The sequence below is a fragment of the Lemur catta genome, chromosome 3 (genome assembly GCF_020740605.2).
Source record: "Lemur catta isolate mLemCat1 chromosome 3, mLemCat1.pri, whole genome shotgun sequence".
In the NCBI taxonomy this organism is placed as follows: Eukaryota; Metazoa; Chordata; class Mammalia; order Primates; family Lemuridae; genus Lemur; species Lemur catta.
The window spans coordinates 108,873,143-108,892,441 of record NC_059130.1 but is presented as its reverse complement, the minus strand read 5'-3'; the positions used below and the strand labels follow the sequence as shown (position 1 = coordinate 108,892,441).

Here is a 19,299-nt window from a genome sequence, read left to right as displayed (position 1 = left end):
CTCGTTGGTGCGGTGGGCGTGGCTCCCTTTGGGCTCGCCGCCGCCCGCCCTCCCTCTGCCCCGCCCTCAGCCCCGTCCCCGCATGCGCGATTGAGCCTCGGGGGCGGTGCTGCAACATCCGGGTGTCTGGTGGCTTGTGGCTGTTTCGTTTTCCGTTCCGAAACTGGGGAAAAGTGAGGCGGCCCGGTGCGGCGCGACAGCAGGCTCCGGACCGACTGCGCGGGGGGCGCTGGACGTAAGTGCCAGGCGGGCAGTGAGGGCAGGGGAGGAACGACCGCAGTCTGGCTAGGGCTCGGACCCGGGACTGTCTGACCGGCTCGTGCCGACAGGGTCGTTGCCTCCACCCTCAGGGAAGCCGCGGACGCGGGCTGCCTCACTGGACCCTTCCTGCCACTTCCTCGTGTCCTGTGTCCGGCAGCGGCGGAGGGGGCGACCGCGTCCAAACCCCGTCGAGCTGCAGGACGAGTGAGGAGGAGAGGGCGCCGTGCCGTGACCCTCCCCAGGACATCCCAGGATCTCTGAAAATCTTGTCCCCCTGCTTTAGAGCTGGACAAACTGAGATTCCGAGAGGGAGTGTACCGGCTGGTTCACACAGCGAGGGAGGTGGCCGAGTTAGTGTTAGTTCCCAGATCTTCCCAGGCCTCTCTCTAGACCTAAAATTCCCACAGTCTGGAGGGCGAGGTTTGGGCTTGAGTGTGCCAGTAGTCGTGCATAGAAAAAATGGATTCGGGGCGGGGCCGTTGGGATGAACCGAAAATAACACTGGATTGCTAATCCTCCCAGGGAAGAATAAAATGAGTGAATTTTCAAAAATTGAACTTGTCCCAAAGGCATATTAGCAGTGATTGTAATCATAGTTTTTAATATTTTTTAAGAGAGAAGTTAAAAGTTGAGGTCGTTGCTCTTTTTTAGGGTGTCTTGTTTTGGGGCAGCCATAAGCTACAGAGTACTTTAATGGACAGGCTCAGGTTCGCTGTAGGAGTTTGGGCGTTTCTTGATTTTTTTAGCAAGTTATATGTAATTCAGGCTTTTGCATACTCTGAAATAGAGATAATATGTATATCTCTCAGGCCAGATCTGTACAGCTCAGCTTAGAGGAATATTTTATGTTATTTGTTAAGACAGTTTAGGTCGGGTATGGTAATTTAAGTATCAGTGAGGTTTCTGTTGTTTGAATTAATATTAACCACAGTTGTGTGCATTCTTTGGAAACATCTGTTAGAATCAGAGATAGAGATATCAAAATAAAGGCGATGTTCTTTATGCATTAATAGAAATGAAACCAAAAAGCATGCTTGGAGAAGGAAAAATAATGATGTGAAAGGAAGTGATGTGGGTGGTGGTAAGACCTGCAGTGCAGTATTTAATTCCTTAACCTAGGTGTGAAGAAACACACGTTCTGTAATAAAATATGTAAATTACCTAGAGAAATATTTTTCATCTGAATCATACTTTAACTCAGAGCCAAAGTTTATCACTTGTCTCTCCACTGTTAGTGCTCCTGAACTGTAAATATCAAAATCGTATTAATAGCTTCGTTTGGGATTAAAATGATGCAAAAGAGCTCCTGTGGATTGATAATCATTAAATACTTGATATTAAAAGTATCACTTAAGCTCATTTAATACCTAGTTGGAATTATAATAGCATGTGACAACTTTTAGGGGGAGGTCAACCAGCAGTTACAATTTTTTCAATATTTGGATACCCACCTTTGTTCTTATTACTTAAACATACCAAAACCATCTTTTTTGTGTGTCTCACTCTGTTGCCTGAGCTAGAGTGCTGTGACGTCAGCCTAGCGCACAGCAACCTCAAACTCCTGGGCTCAAGCAATCCTCCTGCCTCAGCCTCCCAAGTAGTTGGGACTTACAGGCATGTGCCACCACACCCAGCTAATTTTTTTTCTATATTAATTTCTTTCTACTTTTTTGGTAGAGATGAGGTCTTGCTCTTGCTCAGGCTGGTCTTGAACTCCAGAGCTCAAAGGATCCGCCTGCCTCAGCCTCCCACAGTGCTAGGATTATAGGCATGAGCCCCTGTGCCAGGCCAAAAGCCATCTTTTAACTTACAAAAAAACCTAAATGAATCCAAATTTTGTTTTCCAAAATTATAATGTGGAAATTCATCAAAAGCTAAACTAAATATTCTAAAGGAGTATGTGGAGCCAAAATAAAGCATTTGTAACTGTACTTTTATTAAATTATTCGTGAACCATTAATGATTTTCCAGGAACATAAGTCATATTTGAAGCAAGTAATTGGAAGTACTTTATTTAGTTGTTTGTTTATTTTGTTTTTAAGTGACCTGAAAAAATGTCTGGATTTCTAGAAGGCTTGAGATGCTCAGAGTGCATTGACTGGGGGGAAAAGCGAAATACTATTGCTTCCATTGCTGCTGGTGTTCTAGTAAGTGGCATTGATCTTTTCGGGCTTTATTATTTTGGTGCATTTGTATTTTTTGGGTTTTGATTTCTGTGGGATGTTTTAAAAGATGTACTACTTACTTTATTTTTGACCCACTGAACTTATTTTAGTAAATGCTGATTTTTTTTTTGTTTATGGGGAGTTATTAATTCCATTTTAAGAGTTGAAATTATGGCTTGAAATTTGATTAATAGGTTGATGGAGTTATTTTAATTGCATGGCAAAAATGGTGTAACAAAATGATATATTTTATATATTTATTCATTTTATGGATTATGCTTCCTCTTTGTGAGTACTTTAAGGTAATAGGAAGTATTTGAGAAACAATCAGGTCAAAACCAGTCAACAGCTATGATTGCATTTGTCCATAATCCAGTTAACTTTCTTAATCTCATTAAAAACCCAGGAAACTCATTAAGATATATTAGGGAAAAGTGATTTACAGATAAAATTCTTATTTACATTTCAAATCCCTCAAAGAGTCTGATATTTGTGTTTTATGATCTTATGGTGTCATGTATTCTCAAGAGTAAATTTTAAGTAAACAAATATCCAAGTGTCTCATCTTCACCTAATTGCTGACATTTATAATCTATGAAAAATAATTAGCCTGTATTTTTCCAAAGTAATGGCAGAATTTAATACTGCTGTAGAAATTCTGCTCTTACAAATATTTTTTTTAAAGCTTTAAATTTTAGTCTGCGAAGAAAATATCTTGAATACATTGAGCTAAGGGGAAAAAAGTGAATGATTAAAGTCATTAATAGAGTACAAAGCTGTGTATAACCTGATAAACATAATTTGATTAGCCTAAGATAGTTATTTTTAAATAATTGCCCAAAGATGGCAGTTCCCAGAGCTAACTGGATTAGGGGTGGGAGTCGGACTGGCAAAGGAGTTTATTTTCAAAACCTAAGCTATTTGTCAGAAGTTGGGTAATACCATTTTATTGTAAATTTCTGCTCAGATGATAAAAAATATTTGTGCAGTTTTGGGGTTTTTTGTTATATATTTGCCCTTGATAATATCCAGAACCAAATTCAATTAGATAAATTATAATCTGGTATTTAAATTGAATCCAAAATTATACTTGAAACCATCTGTAGACTGCACTCTATAATTCATCAAAAGCAAACTGCAGAGCTGTTATTTCACAATACCAAGGGGATAGCTAAATTCTAGCAACAATAATTGCTCCCCATATTAACTTGAGTAATGTGAATGATTTTTTTAAAAATTTTGATAATATCTTTCTGGAGGATTATATCAGCAGCAGGGTATTTCTTCCATCAGTTGGAATCTGGGTCACTTTTTTTCTTTCTCCTACCATGAGATATTATACTTGTTCCTAGTTCACCAAGTTAGACTATAGACTGTGTAGGACAATATAAAATAATGAATGAAGTAGGCGTAGAAAAAAGTTCATTATTATTGCTGTCAGGTTTAAAGGTACCTAATATTTAATCAGCCATGTGCAAATTACATACCGGAAACTGCTGGAACATTTAAGAAAATTTTGAAATCTCTTCATTTAGATACCTTGCTTTCGTTTAGCCAGTAAGACATGAAATTGCTATAATTTCTCATTGGTATCACCTCTGTTTGTCTTAGTTTTTTACAGGCTGGTGGATTATCATAGATGCAGCTGTTATTTATCCCACTATGGAAGACTTCAACCACTCATACCATGCCTGTGGTGTTATAGCAACCATAGCCTTCCTAATGTAAGTGTCATTGTTATTGGCACTACTTACATAGATTGCCACAAGATAAAAATGTTTTATATGTAGTTGCATAGGTTTAAATTTTTAAAATCTTATCAAATTAACATATTGGACATGATTTAAAAGTCAAATAATAGAGAAGGACTTACAAAGAAAAGCAACAGTCTTCTGTTCTTCCTTCCACCTCTCTTACTTCTGTCTCCCAGCTTCTCTCAGTTATCCTTTTATTTCTATACTAACAGCATTCATAACTTTACATTTAGGTCAGAAACTAAGTACTTTGTCTAAGGGATTATTCATTTTTCCCTCAAATATTTATTGAGCTTTTATATTCTAGGCTCTGCTCTAGGTACAAGAGATACAGTTGTGAATAAAACTAGAAAAAATCCATGCCTTTTTGGAGTTTATACCCTAATGAGTGAGGGAGACAGTATCTAAAAAGAAGTAAAATATATAGCATGTTAGATAATAAGTGCAAGGGAGAAAGGTTGTCCATTCATATTTAAGAAGGAGTCAGGGAGAGGTTGAATGAAAGCTCTGGTCCTGGGTTGGAGCTTCAATTTAGGGTAAGTGGGCGGAGAGCTAGTCTTCAGGCTCCAGGCCTCCCAAATGCCAGGATATAGAACTTTACTGTGGACGTAGTCTCACTAGTTGCTATAATTCTGCCCAGATAGTTTTTTCAGTTGCTTAAGAGAAAAACCCCTTTTCCCCTCTGCCTAAAGATGGTAAACAGTTTCCAGGTGTGCTTTAGGTAAAAACGGATTGGTAAACCATGGCCAGGCCTATTTTGTAAATCAAGTTTTATTAGAACACAGCCATATCCAGTCAGCTGCATATTGTCTGTGGGTGTATACTTGTGATGGTGTGACAGAGTATGTGGGCCCACAGGTCTAAAATATTTACTATCTCACCTTGAGGAAAAGTTTCCAGATCCCTGGAGGATGGGAGAAATGAGGAAGGAGTTTATTCTTCTACATACAAACCTTTTGTTAATCCCTGTGTTTCAGCCCCATTTCTCATTCCCAGCCTTTAGTGGACCTTCCATTCCTAGTCTGTCATGTTTTCTGGGGTCCTTCAAAAGGACCACCTCTGTGGCCATGGCTGTACATAACTACTGTCCTGACCTCTTCCACTGGCGATTAGCTTTCTGTAGAGTTTTAACTTGAGTTTTAGTGTCATCTTTTCCAGTCTTTCATTTAATCCAGGTTCAAAATGACACACATTTTAAATTTTGTCTACACTTAACATAAGTGTAAACAAAGTAACTTGTATTTTCTGACTAAAGCAAGTGGCCAGTGTGACTGTGACTGGGGTGAGCGGAGTGCCATAGCAGTTATTCGTTTGCAGAAGAAATGTCTGACTTCAGACACCACTGATAGCAAGAGGCTATCTAATCTTTTCCTTTGAAGTTCAGCCAGTAAGCAGCTATTTCTGGTTCTTTCTGTTTTGTTGCAGTTTATTTTGTTATAATAATTATGCTGTTAGAATTCTTTTAGAAAGCTGACACATGTATAAATTTTAACATTGGTTCAGGTTTAAAAATTTTATTTTTGTGACATTATTTATTTATTTTGCCGTGCTTTTGTCCTCAGATCTTTAAAAAAAAATTTAGCAGTGGCAGCTCTGACCATGTGGAGGGATGTGTAGCTATATGTTAGATTGTACTATTCAAAATTGTTTTCTGCAAAACTTGTATTCTGTTGGATTTCTGGTACATAATCATAGCAAATCTGACTCTGAGGTTTTATTAACATTTATCATCTATTTGGCTTCAACTTACATCTTTTCCCTATAGTGCCAGATAGTGTCAGCCTGTAACCCAGAAGACCTTTTAAACTGAAATTGTTAATTATAATTCAAATGGATAGGGGTCAAAGAGCAGCTACTCTTTCATTAATAACTTTTTTTTTTTTTTTTTTGAGACAGAGTGTCGCTTTGTTGCCCTGGCTAGAGTGAGTGCCATGGCATCAGCCTAGCTCACAGCAACCTCAAACTCCTGGGCTTAAGCGATCCTACTGCCTCAGCCTCCCGAGTAGCTGGGACTACAGGCATGCGCCACCATGCATGGCTAATTTTTTCTATATATATTTTTAGTTGTCCAGATAATTTCTTTCCATTTTTAGTAGAGACAGGGTCTTGCTCAGGCTGGTCTCGAACTCCTGACCTCGAGCAATCCACCCGCCTCGGCCTCCCAGAGTGCTAGGATTACAGGCGTGAGCCACCGCGCCCGGCCTAATAACTTTTATTTTTTCTTTTATTACAAAAGTTATCAGTTCTGTGATTTGTGGCTTTAAAATGTTAATAAATGTTCTTTTGTGTTACTCTTATTTTTTAATTTAAAAAATGTAGGACATGCCAATAAGTAAAAATGAAGAGGCTATTACTTATAATCTCACCAAACTATAACATTTTGACATATATTCTACCGGTCTTTTCTTCTGTTCTCTCTTCTCTAACACACATATGTACGAAGGCTATCCGGAAAGTATCCAGCTCTGTAATATGAAAAATATATTAACAATGGCTGGGTACTTTCTGGACATCGCCTCATATATTAATATTTTTAAAGTAGTATTCAACTCTTCTCTTCCTAAAAAATCCAGTCCACAAGCCATTAAGTGGGATCAGGCATCTTCAGCAGAAGGGCAAGGTGTGGTGGCCCAAGCTGGCTCCCAGAGCTCAAGCAGGGTGGGAAGCAGGTGCACATAGGAGCGCAGCCCAGCACAGGTGGTCAGATCCTGAGCCGGGTGAGGAGGGGATGGTGCAGCTGGGGTTGAGGGTTGGGGAGGAGGCATCTCTAAGTGGGATGTTAGAGCCTGAAGAGTGGGAAGAGGCTTTCCAAATGACTGGGGGAGTGGGGAAGCAGTGGTGGCAGCAGCTCCACCAAGAGGTCCCAAGAACAGCTGCACCCCTAAAACAAAGAGCACACCTAGCACCTGGGTTATGGGGCATTATGTTGTCAAATTTCAAATGTTTCAGGGAAAAAATCATTACAACTATATACTTGTAACTTTTCTGTAAATTTGAGAACTTACGTAAAAATAGTAACATCAGAGAACAAATAGAGATTGTTCATTCCAAAATGTACTTGATAGTGACACAGGAACATGGCATCTGACAGAGGGCTGTGAAATTTATGGATGGCTCAGCAAGGAAAACAAGAGCTCACCTAAAAACATCTACAGTTTTTTTAAAAATATGAAACTTGTGTTAAAATATATTTATTTTGTGTACAAAATAATTTAGTTAACTGTGTATAGAGATCACTGAAAATAATCATGAGTATTTCGATCATTCTCAAACTTAAATTTGCATGAATAAATGAAGACTTTGTATTATTGTGAAAAAAAATTAGAGTTCAAATATTCAGCAGTTTATTGAGCACATACTATGTGCAAGCCTCCTGCTAGAATAAAAATGGGAAACAAGATAGACAATAGCTACTGTCCTCATGAGGTAGACACACACATACACACACAAATAACCAACTAAATGGGTATATATAAAATGTATATGATGTTTTGTAACTTTAACCTGATATATTGGGAAATATTTTCCCATGACATTTAAAATGTTTCAGAGGGTACTGCTGAAGAAAGCAAGACTATCTCAATTTAAATCATTATTTATTTATATTTTTTTAGAAACAGGATCTCTCTATGTTGGCTAGGCTGGACTTGAACTCTTGGGCTCAAGCGGTCCTCCCAACTCAACCTCCCAAGTAGCTGGGACTACAGGCATGCACCACTGCACCCAGCTAGGCTATCTCAGTTTAGAGTGGCACTCTATGAAAGTCAGTGGAGGACTTCTTATTGTTTAGAACATGTATCAAGAATTGAAAAAACAAAATTTTACAACCTAAATCTTTGAGAACATCTTCAAAGCAAAAATTTAGTATTTTATTTGACATATAATTATTTCTCCAAACACTGGACATTACTACAAAATTATTACCAAAAATTCATTCCAAAGCCAATTTTAAGTAATTTGGGGGGTTTTCTAGGGCCCATTTTCTCTCTCTGACATTGCCATACATGATTATGTGTTGAGAATGTATGTTGTGTACAAATGGAAAACTAGAGGGAACCAAGCTAAAATATCCTTTTGCCTGTTCCAATCTTAGCAAGGTAAAATTTTGAGAATTTCATTCTCAAATTTTAATAAGCATCAGAATCACCTGAAAGACTTGTTGAAACTCAGATTTCTTGGCCCCATGCCCAGAATTTCTGCGTCAGTAGGTTTGGGATGAGGCCAGAGAATTTTCTTTTCAAACAAGTTGCCAGGTGATGCTAATTCTCCTAGTCTAAGGCCCATAGCCACTGCATTAGAATATCTGGTTGAAGGGACTTGCTTAAGGTCATATGAACCCCTTACTCAAAACTCAGGAGGCCTAACCTTAAATTTGAGGAACTCTAGCTTACTGTTTCTGGTAACTTGATGTCATGGATAGTTTCTTCTTGGAGTCAGAGACCCTGATTTCTTGGTTTTATTTTATTCATACAGGATTAATGCAGTATCGAATGGACAAGTCCGAGGTGATAGTTACAGTGAAGGTTGTCTGGGTCAAACAGGTAAATAGGTACAAACAGCATCTTACTATACATGTTTACATCCTTAAAATGAGAATTATATATGGAAGATCACTTGTCTAAATCCTTCAGATCAGGGATAGTATGGAGTTTTGTCTAGAGGAGAGGTTATAGGTTCCAAGGCATAACGTAAAATTGGTGTTTGGTCAAAGTTGACTGTATGGTGCAGAATACACAGGTTTAAGTATATAATCCTGTGCAGTAATATATAAATATTAATGTAAATGTATACAAGATACAATATAGAACATTAATAATGTGTAAAATAGAGTTTATAGTATTTTAAACTATATCATAAAATTTTCTTCACTTTTTTGCCAACATTATTTGGTTGAGTTAGCATTTTGAAATAGTTTAGGATCATTGAGCTGTTGTGTTTTTTTAAATTGTGGTAAAATACATATAAAATTCTTTTTTTTCTTTTTTTTGAGACAGAGTCTTGCTCTGTTGCCCGGGCTACAGTGAGTGCCGTGGCGTCAGCCTAGCTCACAGCAACCTCAGACTCCTGGGCTTAAGCGATCCTACTGCCTCAGCCTCCCCAGTAGCTGGGACTACAGGCATGTGCCACCATGCCCGGCTAATTTTTTGTATATATATATTTTTAGTTGGCCAGATAATTTCTTTCTATTTTTAGTAGAGACGGGGTCTCGCTCTTGCTCAGGCTGGTCTCGAACTCCTGACCTCAAGCGATCCACCCGCCTCGGCCTCCCAGAGTGCTAGGATTACAGGCATGAGCCACCGCGCCCGGCCTAAAATACATATAAAATTCTTAACCATTAAAATTCATAACCATCTTAACCATTTTTACATGTACAGTTCAGTATTAAGAATGTATCAAAGTACATTCACATTGTATTAAGTACATTCACAATCTCCAGAACTTTTTTCACCTTGCAAAAGTGAATAGAATCAGAGAGTTGGTGCTTGGGCTCATCCAGGCCTCACTTTCTCCACTGGGGACTCATCCCCTGGACTCCATGGCTATGTACCTGAGGTAGGCAGAATACAGGGGTATGTGGCACAACTTCTTACAGAGTCCAGTTTACTCAGAGATTTGAGGAGACAGGTATTTATTAAGCAATTTAAATGATAAATACCATATTCATACAAATATAAACCTGGCTATTGGAAAATTTCAAGTGACTTTTTTTTTAATGAAACAGGAAAAAAAACACCATAGCCTTGTAAACTCTGAAAGAAGGGATGAATGTTAGCAGTTAGTGTTATAATAGTAAGCCAATAATAGCTAGAGCTAGAACTAGAATATGGCTATCACATCTCCAAATAAAATTTCGTTAGCTCGCACAGCTTTAGGGGTACAGAGCCAGATATATTTGTTTTAATATCACATCTATTAATAATAGATTATTATTTTGGAACTATTGTTTTATGTTTTGGGCATGAACTTAGAAATTTATATACATAACATTGTATTTGCCATGCTTTATTGAGCTAAGTAATGTTTTTATTAAAATGTATTTGTGCTAATTAAAGAAAGAGACCCTATCTCAAAATTCATTTTAGGCAGTCTAATGACTCCATTTATTATGTATAGCAAATGTGCATGAATATGTTAATACTAATGTGATTTAAAAGTTGGTTGTCCTCCTCTGTTAACGTAATTTTATTTTTTATTTTTTTATTTATTTTTTTTTTTTGAGACAGAGTCTCACTTTGTTGCCCGGGCTAGAGTGAGTGCCGTGGCGTCAGCCCAGCTCACAGCAACCTCAAACTCCTGGGCTTAAGCGATCCTACTGCCTCAGCCTCCCGAGTAGCTGGGACTACAGGCATGCGCCACCATGCCCGGCTAATTTTTTCTATATATATTTTTAGTTGGCCAGATAATTTATTTCTATTTTTAGTAGAGACGGGGTCTCGCTCAGGCTGGTCTCGAACTCCTGACCTGGCGCGATCCACCCGCCTCGGCCTCCCAGAGGGCTAGGATTACAGGCGTGAGCCACCACGCCCGGCCTATTAACGTAATTTTAATGCCACTTACCTAAGTGCCAGCCACAGTAAATTTGAATTTGCTTTGCTGCCTGACCTCCCTGAAGGTGAAATATGGTAGCTTTGAGATTCATATATCAGTGAATATTAATTTTTTTAAGTATGTATATGTTGTTTGAAAGTGTACTTAAATTTTGGGGCACAATTTCTAAAAATATGTGGAGAATGAACCTCTAAATGTGGTAAAATGTATTTTATGAGATGTTTTATAGGAAAGTTGAATAACGTTTTTCTCAGTGTAGGTAGTTTGGGAAAGTGAATGTGTGCACTTAGAATGTACAGACCAATAAATAATAAATTTTTTAAAAAGGAAATATACAAACTAATCAAGAAGAAAAAGGCCAACATCTGCACTGATGAAAGGTACTTAACACATCCTCTACTGTTATTGTAGACTTTAATGGCAGCTGCACATTGTTTTCTGTTTGGATTTTTGTTTTCTTTTTGAAAGTTAATTGTACTAACTGCTGCCATATGAGAAACAATTCTGGTAAAATGTTATTTCTTTTAAGGTGCTCGTATTTGGCTGTTCATTGGTTTCATGTTGGCCTTTGGATCTCTGATTGCATCTATGTGGATTCTCTTTGGAGGGTATGTTGCTAAAGGTAAGAGAAAACACAGGTTACAATTTACTTTAGTGGAATACTGGAATTTTGCATTAGAAGTTGTTTAATTTAGAATAAAACTTTTTTCATATAATTGGGCCAACTACTAGCAATGCATTTATACATGAGGACTCTCCTTCCCCATCTTTGGTTTTGTTTATTTTCTACATTTATAATATTCATTTCTTTAGTATTTTTTTCTACTAATCTAGAGCCTGGAAGGGATGAGACACAGCTCCAAATCATGCTTTTATTTGGCTTCCAAAAATCTTAGAAGCAGAATATATATGTTCTTTAGCAAGTTAGCAAGTTTTGACTTTCGGAATAATATTCATGCAAAGCTCTAACATTCCAGAATTGAAATTTATTTAGTTAAGCCTCCCTGATAATATGTCATCTTTTACATAGAAAAGTAAGTTAACATTTAATACACATCAGCTATGTAAGGCCAGTTTAAGCCAAGCCCAGGAAAAGATACACTGTTAGATTCCTGGCTGAATTTCACCTTGAAGGACCCCAGAAAAATATGAAACCCATTTAAACACTACTTCTTTGACTAATACGTACTTTTGGAGTAAAATCATGGGTTTCCTAAATTTTTATTAAAATCATTTAAATCTTATAGACAGAATGATAGACATTTTCAAATATTTTTCTTTTGTTTGTGTAACTTATTATTAAAACCATGTTACCTAAAATGTAGAAAAGAAAAACAATAATAATCTTACCACTCTTAAATATTTTGGTGTGTTTCCTTTTGGTTTATTTGTTTTCTATGTAGTTATTATAATATAAATACAATTTTGTTCCTTGCTTTTTGCATTTAACACATCATGCCGTTCTCTTGCTGCTACAAAACCTTTGTCACCATCATATCTAAAAAGAAAAAAATGACTTTTATATCATGGGAATTGCATAATACTTGTTCATTATAGATAAATGAGAATATAAAAGAATTCAAAGAAGAAAGTAAAATTACCAATAATTCTTTTCCAGATACAACTGTTAATACATAGACCTTTTATTTTCCTAAAGGCTCCTGGAGAGAGGCTATGCTTTGAGAATAATTAGCAACAGATTTGTAATTTTATAGTTTCCTTTCTAACATTTTTATGAGCCATTCTAGTGGTAGTGGTTATTTAATGTGGATTAGTAGAGAAGGCCTACAGAAACTTATATTAATCAGATTAACTTAAAGCTATTCTAAGATGAGAAAAAGTTGACGATTGATCTATTCATCTTGCCCCGGTTTGTCAATTAATGAGCCATCATTGACAGCTCCAATAGTAGAAATTTATAAGAATTTCAACTTCACTTCTGGAAACAGTCAGAACAAAATGCTCCTCCTGAGGTCTTTCCCATCTTAGTTAATGGCTACTCTGTCCTTCCAGGTGTTTAGGCCAAAAACCCTGGGGGGTTAAATCCTGTCAAAGATGACACCTCTCTTCTTCTCACACCCCACATCTAATCCATCCGCAGATCCTGGTGACTCTGCTGTAAAATATATCCTGAATCTGACCGCTTTTTACCAATTCCACTCTGGTTCAGTCCATAACAGTCTCTTGCCTGATTTTCTGGAAGAGCCTCCTAAGTGGTTTCTGTGTTCCTTCGCTTGTCCCCTTTAATCTCCTCCCAACACAGCAACCAGAGGGATCCTGTTAAAACATGTCAGCTCGTATCACTTTTCTGCTCAGAACCCTCCTATGGCTTTTCATCTCACTGAAAGTAAAAATCACAATCGTCACGTGGACTTACTGTGGGTCATCTAATATACCAGGGTGCTCCCACCTCAGGGCTCTCGTACTTGCTGTTCTGCTGCTTCTGCATGGCTCTTGCACTCACTTTTTTTTGTAGCCTGGATTGTGTACTAATCTACTACAGTGATTTTCATAAATTTTGTTTTGTTTTGTTTTGTTTTGTTTTAATTTCAGAATATTACGGGGCTGCACTTACTTCTTTACATCCTTACTGCATTGCCACCTTTTCATGATGTCTGCTGGCCACTTGTGTCAAATGTCATCATTCACTACACTTCCTCTATCTTCTGTTTCATTTTCTCTCTTTATCAAGTCAGCATGTTGTCCAGCTCCATGAGGGCAAAAAAATTTGCATGTTTTGTTTACTGCTGTATCCTCAGCATATTAAACGGGGCCAGCACATAGTATGCCCTCAGTTAATATTTGTAAAAAGAATGAAAGGAGCTATCATTTACTAAAGCCATGGTAGACTCTGTCATGTGTTGTCACCTTGTGCTCAAACTAACCATAATTACCAGAAAAATCAATTACACTAGGCAGGAAAACTGATATTTGCCAGTATATCTGAAACTAAATGTTTTGAGATAATAAATCTCTAAATATTACAATTATTTACAGAAAAAGCCATAGTATACCCTGGAATTGCTGTATTTTTCCAGAATGCCTTCATCTTTTTTGGGTAAGTCTGTTTTGCATTATTCATCTTATCTTTTTTTTTTTTTAATAATAGCTTCTTGTATGTGATTTACCATATTTAGTTGCTTAATTTACCCCTGTCCAATGCTGTTATTTTCATAAAATACAAAGAATGAGGTTGAGGAGGATATTTTTCATACATGGATTGGTTTGTTGCCAACCTTGGGAAAATACATTAATTTTTAAGATTGCTACCATGCCCCCTTTAATGAATAACTATGATTCATGTAGATTTAGTTACATAACACTGACAATGTTTATTTTAAATCTAGATCTCTAACAGTTCTTTTAATGAAAGGCTGTCTGAAACCATTTCTCCTTAAATTTTGTTTTCTGGTATAGTTTATAGTTCTTCTATCCTTGGTGTCATTATAATTTGTGAGTGAGATTTGAGGTGTGCAGGAAAAGTTCTAACATATTTTATCCTGCTGAAGCAATTACAAATGAAAAGATTAGTAAAACCCCTAAAAGCCACAATACTTTTACTAATAATCTTCTCAGGTGTTCATTCTTTTTTAGAAACTTAGGGTCTGTCCTTTCTTCTACCCTAACTGTTCCCTATACAAAAAAAAAAAAAAGAATAAAACCACAGCAAAACAACTCTCTATCCTCTGCATCAGGAGTTCTTAACATTTACTGTGTAGGTGGGCTTCTGAAGAGGAGGAATCACCAGACATTTCCATGTGCAAGAAATTGGTGTTTCTGCTTGCTTCTGGGAGGAGATAGTCTGTGGCTTTCATCAGATTTTTTGGAGAAGTTTCTAATCCAAAAAAGGTTAAGAAACTGCTATATATTGTAGGACTTCTCCTTCCCTATCTCTTCCTACCCACTTTCAAAAAAGAAGAAACAAAAGCCCCATATCTACTTGAACCACTTTTTTTTCTTTCCTCTTTCTTCTTTTTTCTCTTTTTTCTTTTCTTTTTTTGAGACAGGGTCTTGCTGTGTCTCCCAGGCTAGAGTGCAGTGGCGTTGTCATAGCTCACTGCAACCTCAAACTCCTGGGCTTAAGGGATTCTCCTGCCTTAGCCTCTGGAATAGCTGGGACTACAGGTGCACACCACCATGCCCGGCTAATTTTTCTTTTTTTTTTTTTTTTTTTGTAGAGACAGGGTCTCACCCTTGCTCAGGCTAGTCTTGAACTCCTGGCCTAAAGCAATCCTCGTACCCTGGCCTCCCAGAGTGCTAGGATTATGGGCATAAGCCATTGCACCTGGCTGCCTTCCCCTCCTTAAAAAAAAAAAAAAATAGATCATAACACTGCACTTAAAAAATACAAAGTGAATAAACCTCTCCCCACTTATGATATAAAATTTGAGTATATGTTATTTTGTAGGGTAACGTAGCATGTGCTTATGAGAGGGAGAGTATTGATAGTTAGGATTTCTTTTTCTTTCAAGTTGCGTTCTGAGGCTTGAGCATCTTTAAAGAAGGACCAGGCATCCTCAGCTCTAGTACCTCCACAGTACCCCACAAATTCAGCCATAGGAAGGTTGTGTCACAAGGTCAGAGGCAGTGGGTAAGAGATGCTTCAGGATGGAGTGGTGGGAAGAAGATGTACTCAGAACTGGCCAGTGAAGGGCACATGGCAGCCTTCATTTTCATCATTGCCTGCTCTAGCAAGGATAAAGGATAAAGTAAGTTCCACTTTGAGACTCTGCTTTTGGCAGGAAAGATAATATGTTATAGCAGAGAGGAACAGAGAATTGAGAGAGGAAGATTTGTGGGCAAATTTTATGTCTTCCAATGAAAGGGAGAAGTATAACTTCATACAGTACTTACCACATTTCATAAAACCTTGGAAACCGATCACTGACTTGCCATTATTGCACATCACTTATAATAAATTGCCTTTATATGCAACAAGTTTGGTTAATTTCCTCATTTGTTACATTATACCTATTAAATCTAAAAACTAATTAGGTATTGTGAGAATACTAATCTTGAAAAAATAATCTTGGACTGACTATAAACAAATTAAAATTAAATTTAACTAATGGACACTTATCGGAATAGTTGTAGCAGATTGCCTACTATTCTGATTTATAACAGAATGGTACTCAGCAACAGCTTAGAAATCACTATTTCAGAAACCAGAATAGACAGGTGACCATCTGACGGTGTAGGCAGGACTGGCTCTTGCCCAAGAAACTCTTCAGATTACACTTCACATCTGTCGACTAGTGTTCTGAAGTTACTATGTCTCTTTGAAGCTATCTGAAGAGTAGAGGCTTCTAATAGCCAACTTCGGGTTTTCTTTTTTATAGCAGTGGGTCTAATATTAACTAGAAGAGCAGAGATCAAATCATCTTTTGGAGGTTTATTAAATCCTTTGTAAGGAGAAATTAATATACTTCCAAGAAGGGGGTAGCAAACTACTTCCCGGTTGCATTTTTGTTTTTATTAAAAAAAAACACTACTAAAACATTTACCTTATGAAGCCATTATAAATTGATCATTGTAACTGTGGACTTGAGTAGGTGTTGGTAATTGGAAAACAGGCAAGAGGACAAAATAAAAAAACAGCATATGCCTTTGAAATGTCTGTCTTCAGTTTCTCCTTCACACTCACCCCCTGCATCCAACCCCTATTGAATCTGCCTCTGGATGGTCTGAAACCTGTTCTCTTTTTGTTCATTTCCATTGTTTATATTCAGCCATCCATTGCCTGAGCAGTTCTCATCCCTCACTCATTCCTCCTTCTGCCTCTGGTCTCATCCTCTTTCTTTCTTTCTTTGTTTTTTTTTTTTTTTTTTTCCGTTTGTGTTTTTTTGTCTGTTTGTTTGAGATAGGGTCTTGCTCTATCACCCTGGCTGGAGTGCAGTGGTGTGATCATAGCTCACTGCATCTTCCACTCCTAGGCTTACGTGATCTTCCTGCCTCAGCCTCTGAAGTAAGTGGGACCATAGGAGCGCAACACCACTCCCAGCTAATTTTTCTAAGACTTTTTTTTTTTTTTTGAGACAGAGTCTTGCTCTGTCACTGCCCTGGCTAGAGTGCAGTGGTATCTTCACAGCTCACTACAAACTCAACTCCTGGGCTCAAGCGATCCTCCTGCCTCAGCCTCCCCAAGTTAGTTGGGACTGCAGGCATGCGCCGTAACACTCAGCTAATTTTTCTGTTTTTAGTAGAGATGAGGTCTCACTGTTGCCCAGGCTGGTCTTGAACTCCTGAGCTCGGCCCCTCAGGAGGCTCTCTTCTCAGCCTCCCAGAATGCTAGGATTATAGATGTGAGCCACCTTGCCCAGCCCCAGCTAATTTTTCTTATTTTTGTTTTTGTAGAGATGGGGACTGGGTCTTGCTATGTTGCCCAGGCTGGTCTCAAAACCTGGCCTCACGGGATTCTCCTGCCTCAGCCTCCCACGGTTCTGGGATTACAGGAGGGAGCCACCGCTCCTGGCCCTCATCCTCTTTCTGAAAATTTTCCTGCTATCAGTTTTCCTTCTAAAACAAAACTCTAATTCTATCATTTCCTGTCTTCAACTCTTTCAAAACTCTGAGCTGTCCACAAAAGAGATTAAAACAGGTGACCGTTCAGCCAAACTCTGCGCAGAGTTCTGTTTCATTTAGCCTATACAGTATTTTCTATTTTACTTTGCCAACATTTAAAAGCTAAGAGATTTGACATAAAAATACGAATTTGGCTTTTCTTGAAAAAACTGCCAACCTCAGGCCGCTCACATCAACAGTCAGCTGGAGCTGAATAGGGGCTGCATCTCTGCGTGGCCCCATTTCATTCATTGCCTGGGACTGAGTGCCAGCTGCCCCTGGATAGAGCACGCAGGCTCTTAACTCACTGAGGCACTTGTGGGTGATTTGCCACCCTGGGCAGCTGGCTTCCTGAAGCCTGGCTGCCTGCATTGCCTGTCCCCCTGATCTGTTGAACTGTAATCTAGCCCTGGTGGACTCGTCCCTGTTCTACTACACTTCAGATAGGTTTTTTAATGCATATAATTGCCCTCTTGCTTCTCTTAAGTTGAAGCCTCGAGGACAACTGTAGGTACTCCGTCACCTAAACCCTAGACGGTAAGGTTTGTGAGGGTGTATTTCCTGGGCATATACCAACCTCCTGGGCTTTTCCTAGAGCCCGTTGGTTTTTTATGCCTATTTGCCCTTTGATGTACTGTTTCCACTCCCTGAAACATCTTTCATCATCCCACTAGCTCTTGTTCCTACCAGCTTCCCATTCAAACTCCTGTTTATCCATCAAAGCCAGTCTCAGGTATTACCACCTCTGTAAATCCTTTTCTATCTCATTCAGGTAGATTCTGTGTTTCTGTGCTTTAACATTCGGTGTGTATGTATCTTTCCCTACCCCCACCCCCAGTACTTAAACCACATCAGGTTACCAAGAATGTGAGCAGTTTGAGGGCAAGGGTTAATTATCCTGCAGCCCTAGCACCTAGCACATCAGGATGCTCAGAAAAGGTTTGTTGAATGAATTTGACAAAATCAGACATATAATGGTTACATGCTAAACACTGGTTAACTTTGTAAAAGTCACATGTGTCTTCAGTACTCTCGAGTTAAGGTTGTGGGAAAGATGGCAGCAAATACCACAGCTGAGCACGATGGAAGAATTCACTACCTTAGATGATCAGTTTCTGTTTTGATATATTCTGTGTCAAAATTTTTTATACAATTCATCAATTATTCTTTGTTGCTTATTTCCCGCCATTCTCAAAATATTACATATTCTTTCTTTTCCCAGATTCAAGTAGTCATGTGATATTTCTTGTTTTATTCACAGAGGACTGGTTTTTAAGTTTGGCCGCACTGAAGACTTATGGCAGTGAAAACATCTGATTTCCTACAGCACAGCAGCTCTGCATGGGTTTTGTTTTTTTTTTTTTTTTTTACTGCTCACTCCCAATCTTTTGTAATGCCGTTTTCTAAACCTATTTCTGAGTGTAGTCTCAGCTTAAAGTTGTGTAATACTAAAATCATGAGACCTCTCTATTTAAACAATAACAAATCTATTGTGGTATTCACTTGATTAACTTATAAAATGTTAAAGGAAACTTTCACAGAGTGATTTTGTCAAGTTTTATCATGGTATAATGTGTTAAAAAGAAGAAATTACAAAAGACATCATGGATTCATCAGTGTAGATATTTCTCGTATCTGAGGTCCAAAACTGCAGTGAAAGTGCTCTGAAGATTTAACATGTTTATTTGTGGCCTCTTCTGTGTCAAATGTTAAATGAAATATAAACATTTTCTTGTTTTTAAAAACTATTCAGTGGTCAAAATTCTTTCTCACTATACTTGGTGTTTGGTGTCTATGGTTTTACTACACATTCTGTAAACATTTAGCATTAAGTAGCTTTTGAGGGCCTCCCAAGGGGTGAGAGGGCGTGTTAGAACAGAGAAGCCCCATTGTCCAGCCACCAGGCTCCTCATGTCCCTCCTGTGGGAAGTTCTTCCATCGTGCTGCTGATTCAGGGGGCAAGGGGATGTAACTGATTGGAGCCATGACATGTGGTTCTGGTGGGACAC

At 38.3% G+C, this 19,299-nt stretch overlaps 1 protein-coding gene across 1 annotated transcript; it reads left to right on the top strand.

Moving 5' to 3' along the window:
* The first annotated feature begins 78 nt into the window (after positions 1–78).
* On the top strand, positions 79–19,038 carry TMEM50A (transmembrane protein 50A). The gene is made up of 7 exons (XM_045545949.1): positions 79–235; positions 2,304–2,408; positions 4,038–4,150; positions 8,654–8,721; positions 11,259–11,351; positions 13,727–13,787; positions 18,552–19,038. Exons 2-7 carry the CDS (start codon positions 2,316–2,318, stop codon positions 18,595–18,597), a joined length of 474 nt encoding a protein of 157 aa, XP_045401905.1. The 5' UTR covers positions 79–235; positions 2,304–2,315; the 3' UTR covers positions 18,598–19,038.
* The last annotated feature ends 261 nt before the right edge of the window (positions 19,039–19,299 follow it).

What these genes read in the sequence shown, in the direction of transcription:
- TMEM50A (XM_045545949.1), top strand. Translation starts at nt 2,316, where the DNA reads ATGTCTGGATTTCTAGAAGGCTTGAGATGCTCAGAGTGCATTGACTGG. An exon ending in GCAACCATAGCCTTCCTAAT is followed by an intron (nt 4,151 to 8,653) that starts GTAAGTGTCATT and finishes TTATTCATACAG; the next exon opens with GATTAATGCAGTATCGAATG. An exon ending in TGGAGGGTATGTTGCTAAAG is followed by an intron (nt 11,352 to 13,726) that starts GTAAGAGAAAAC and finishes AATTATTTACAG; the next exon opens with AAAAAGCCATAGTATACCCT.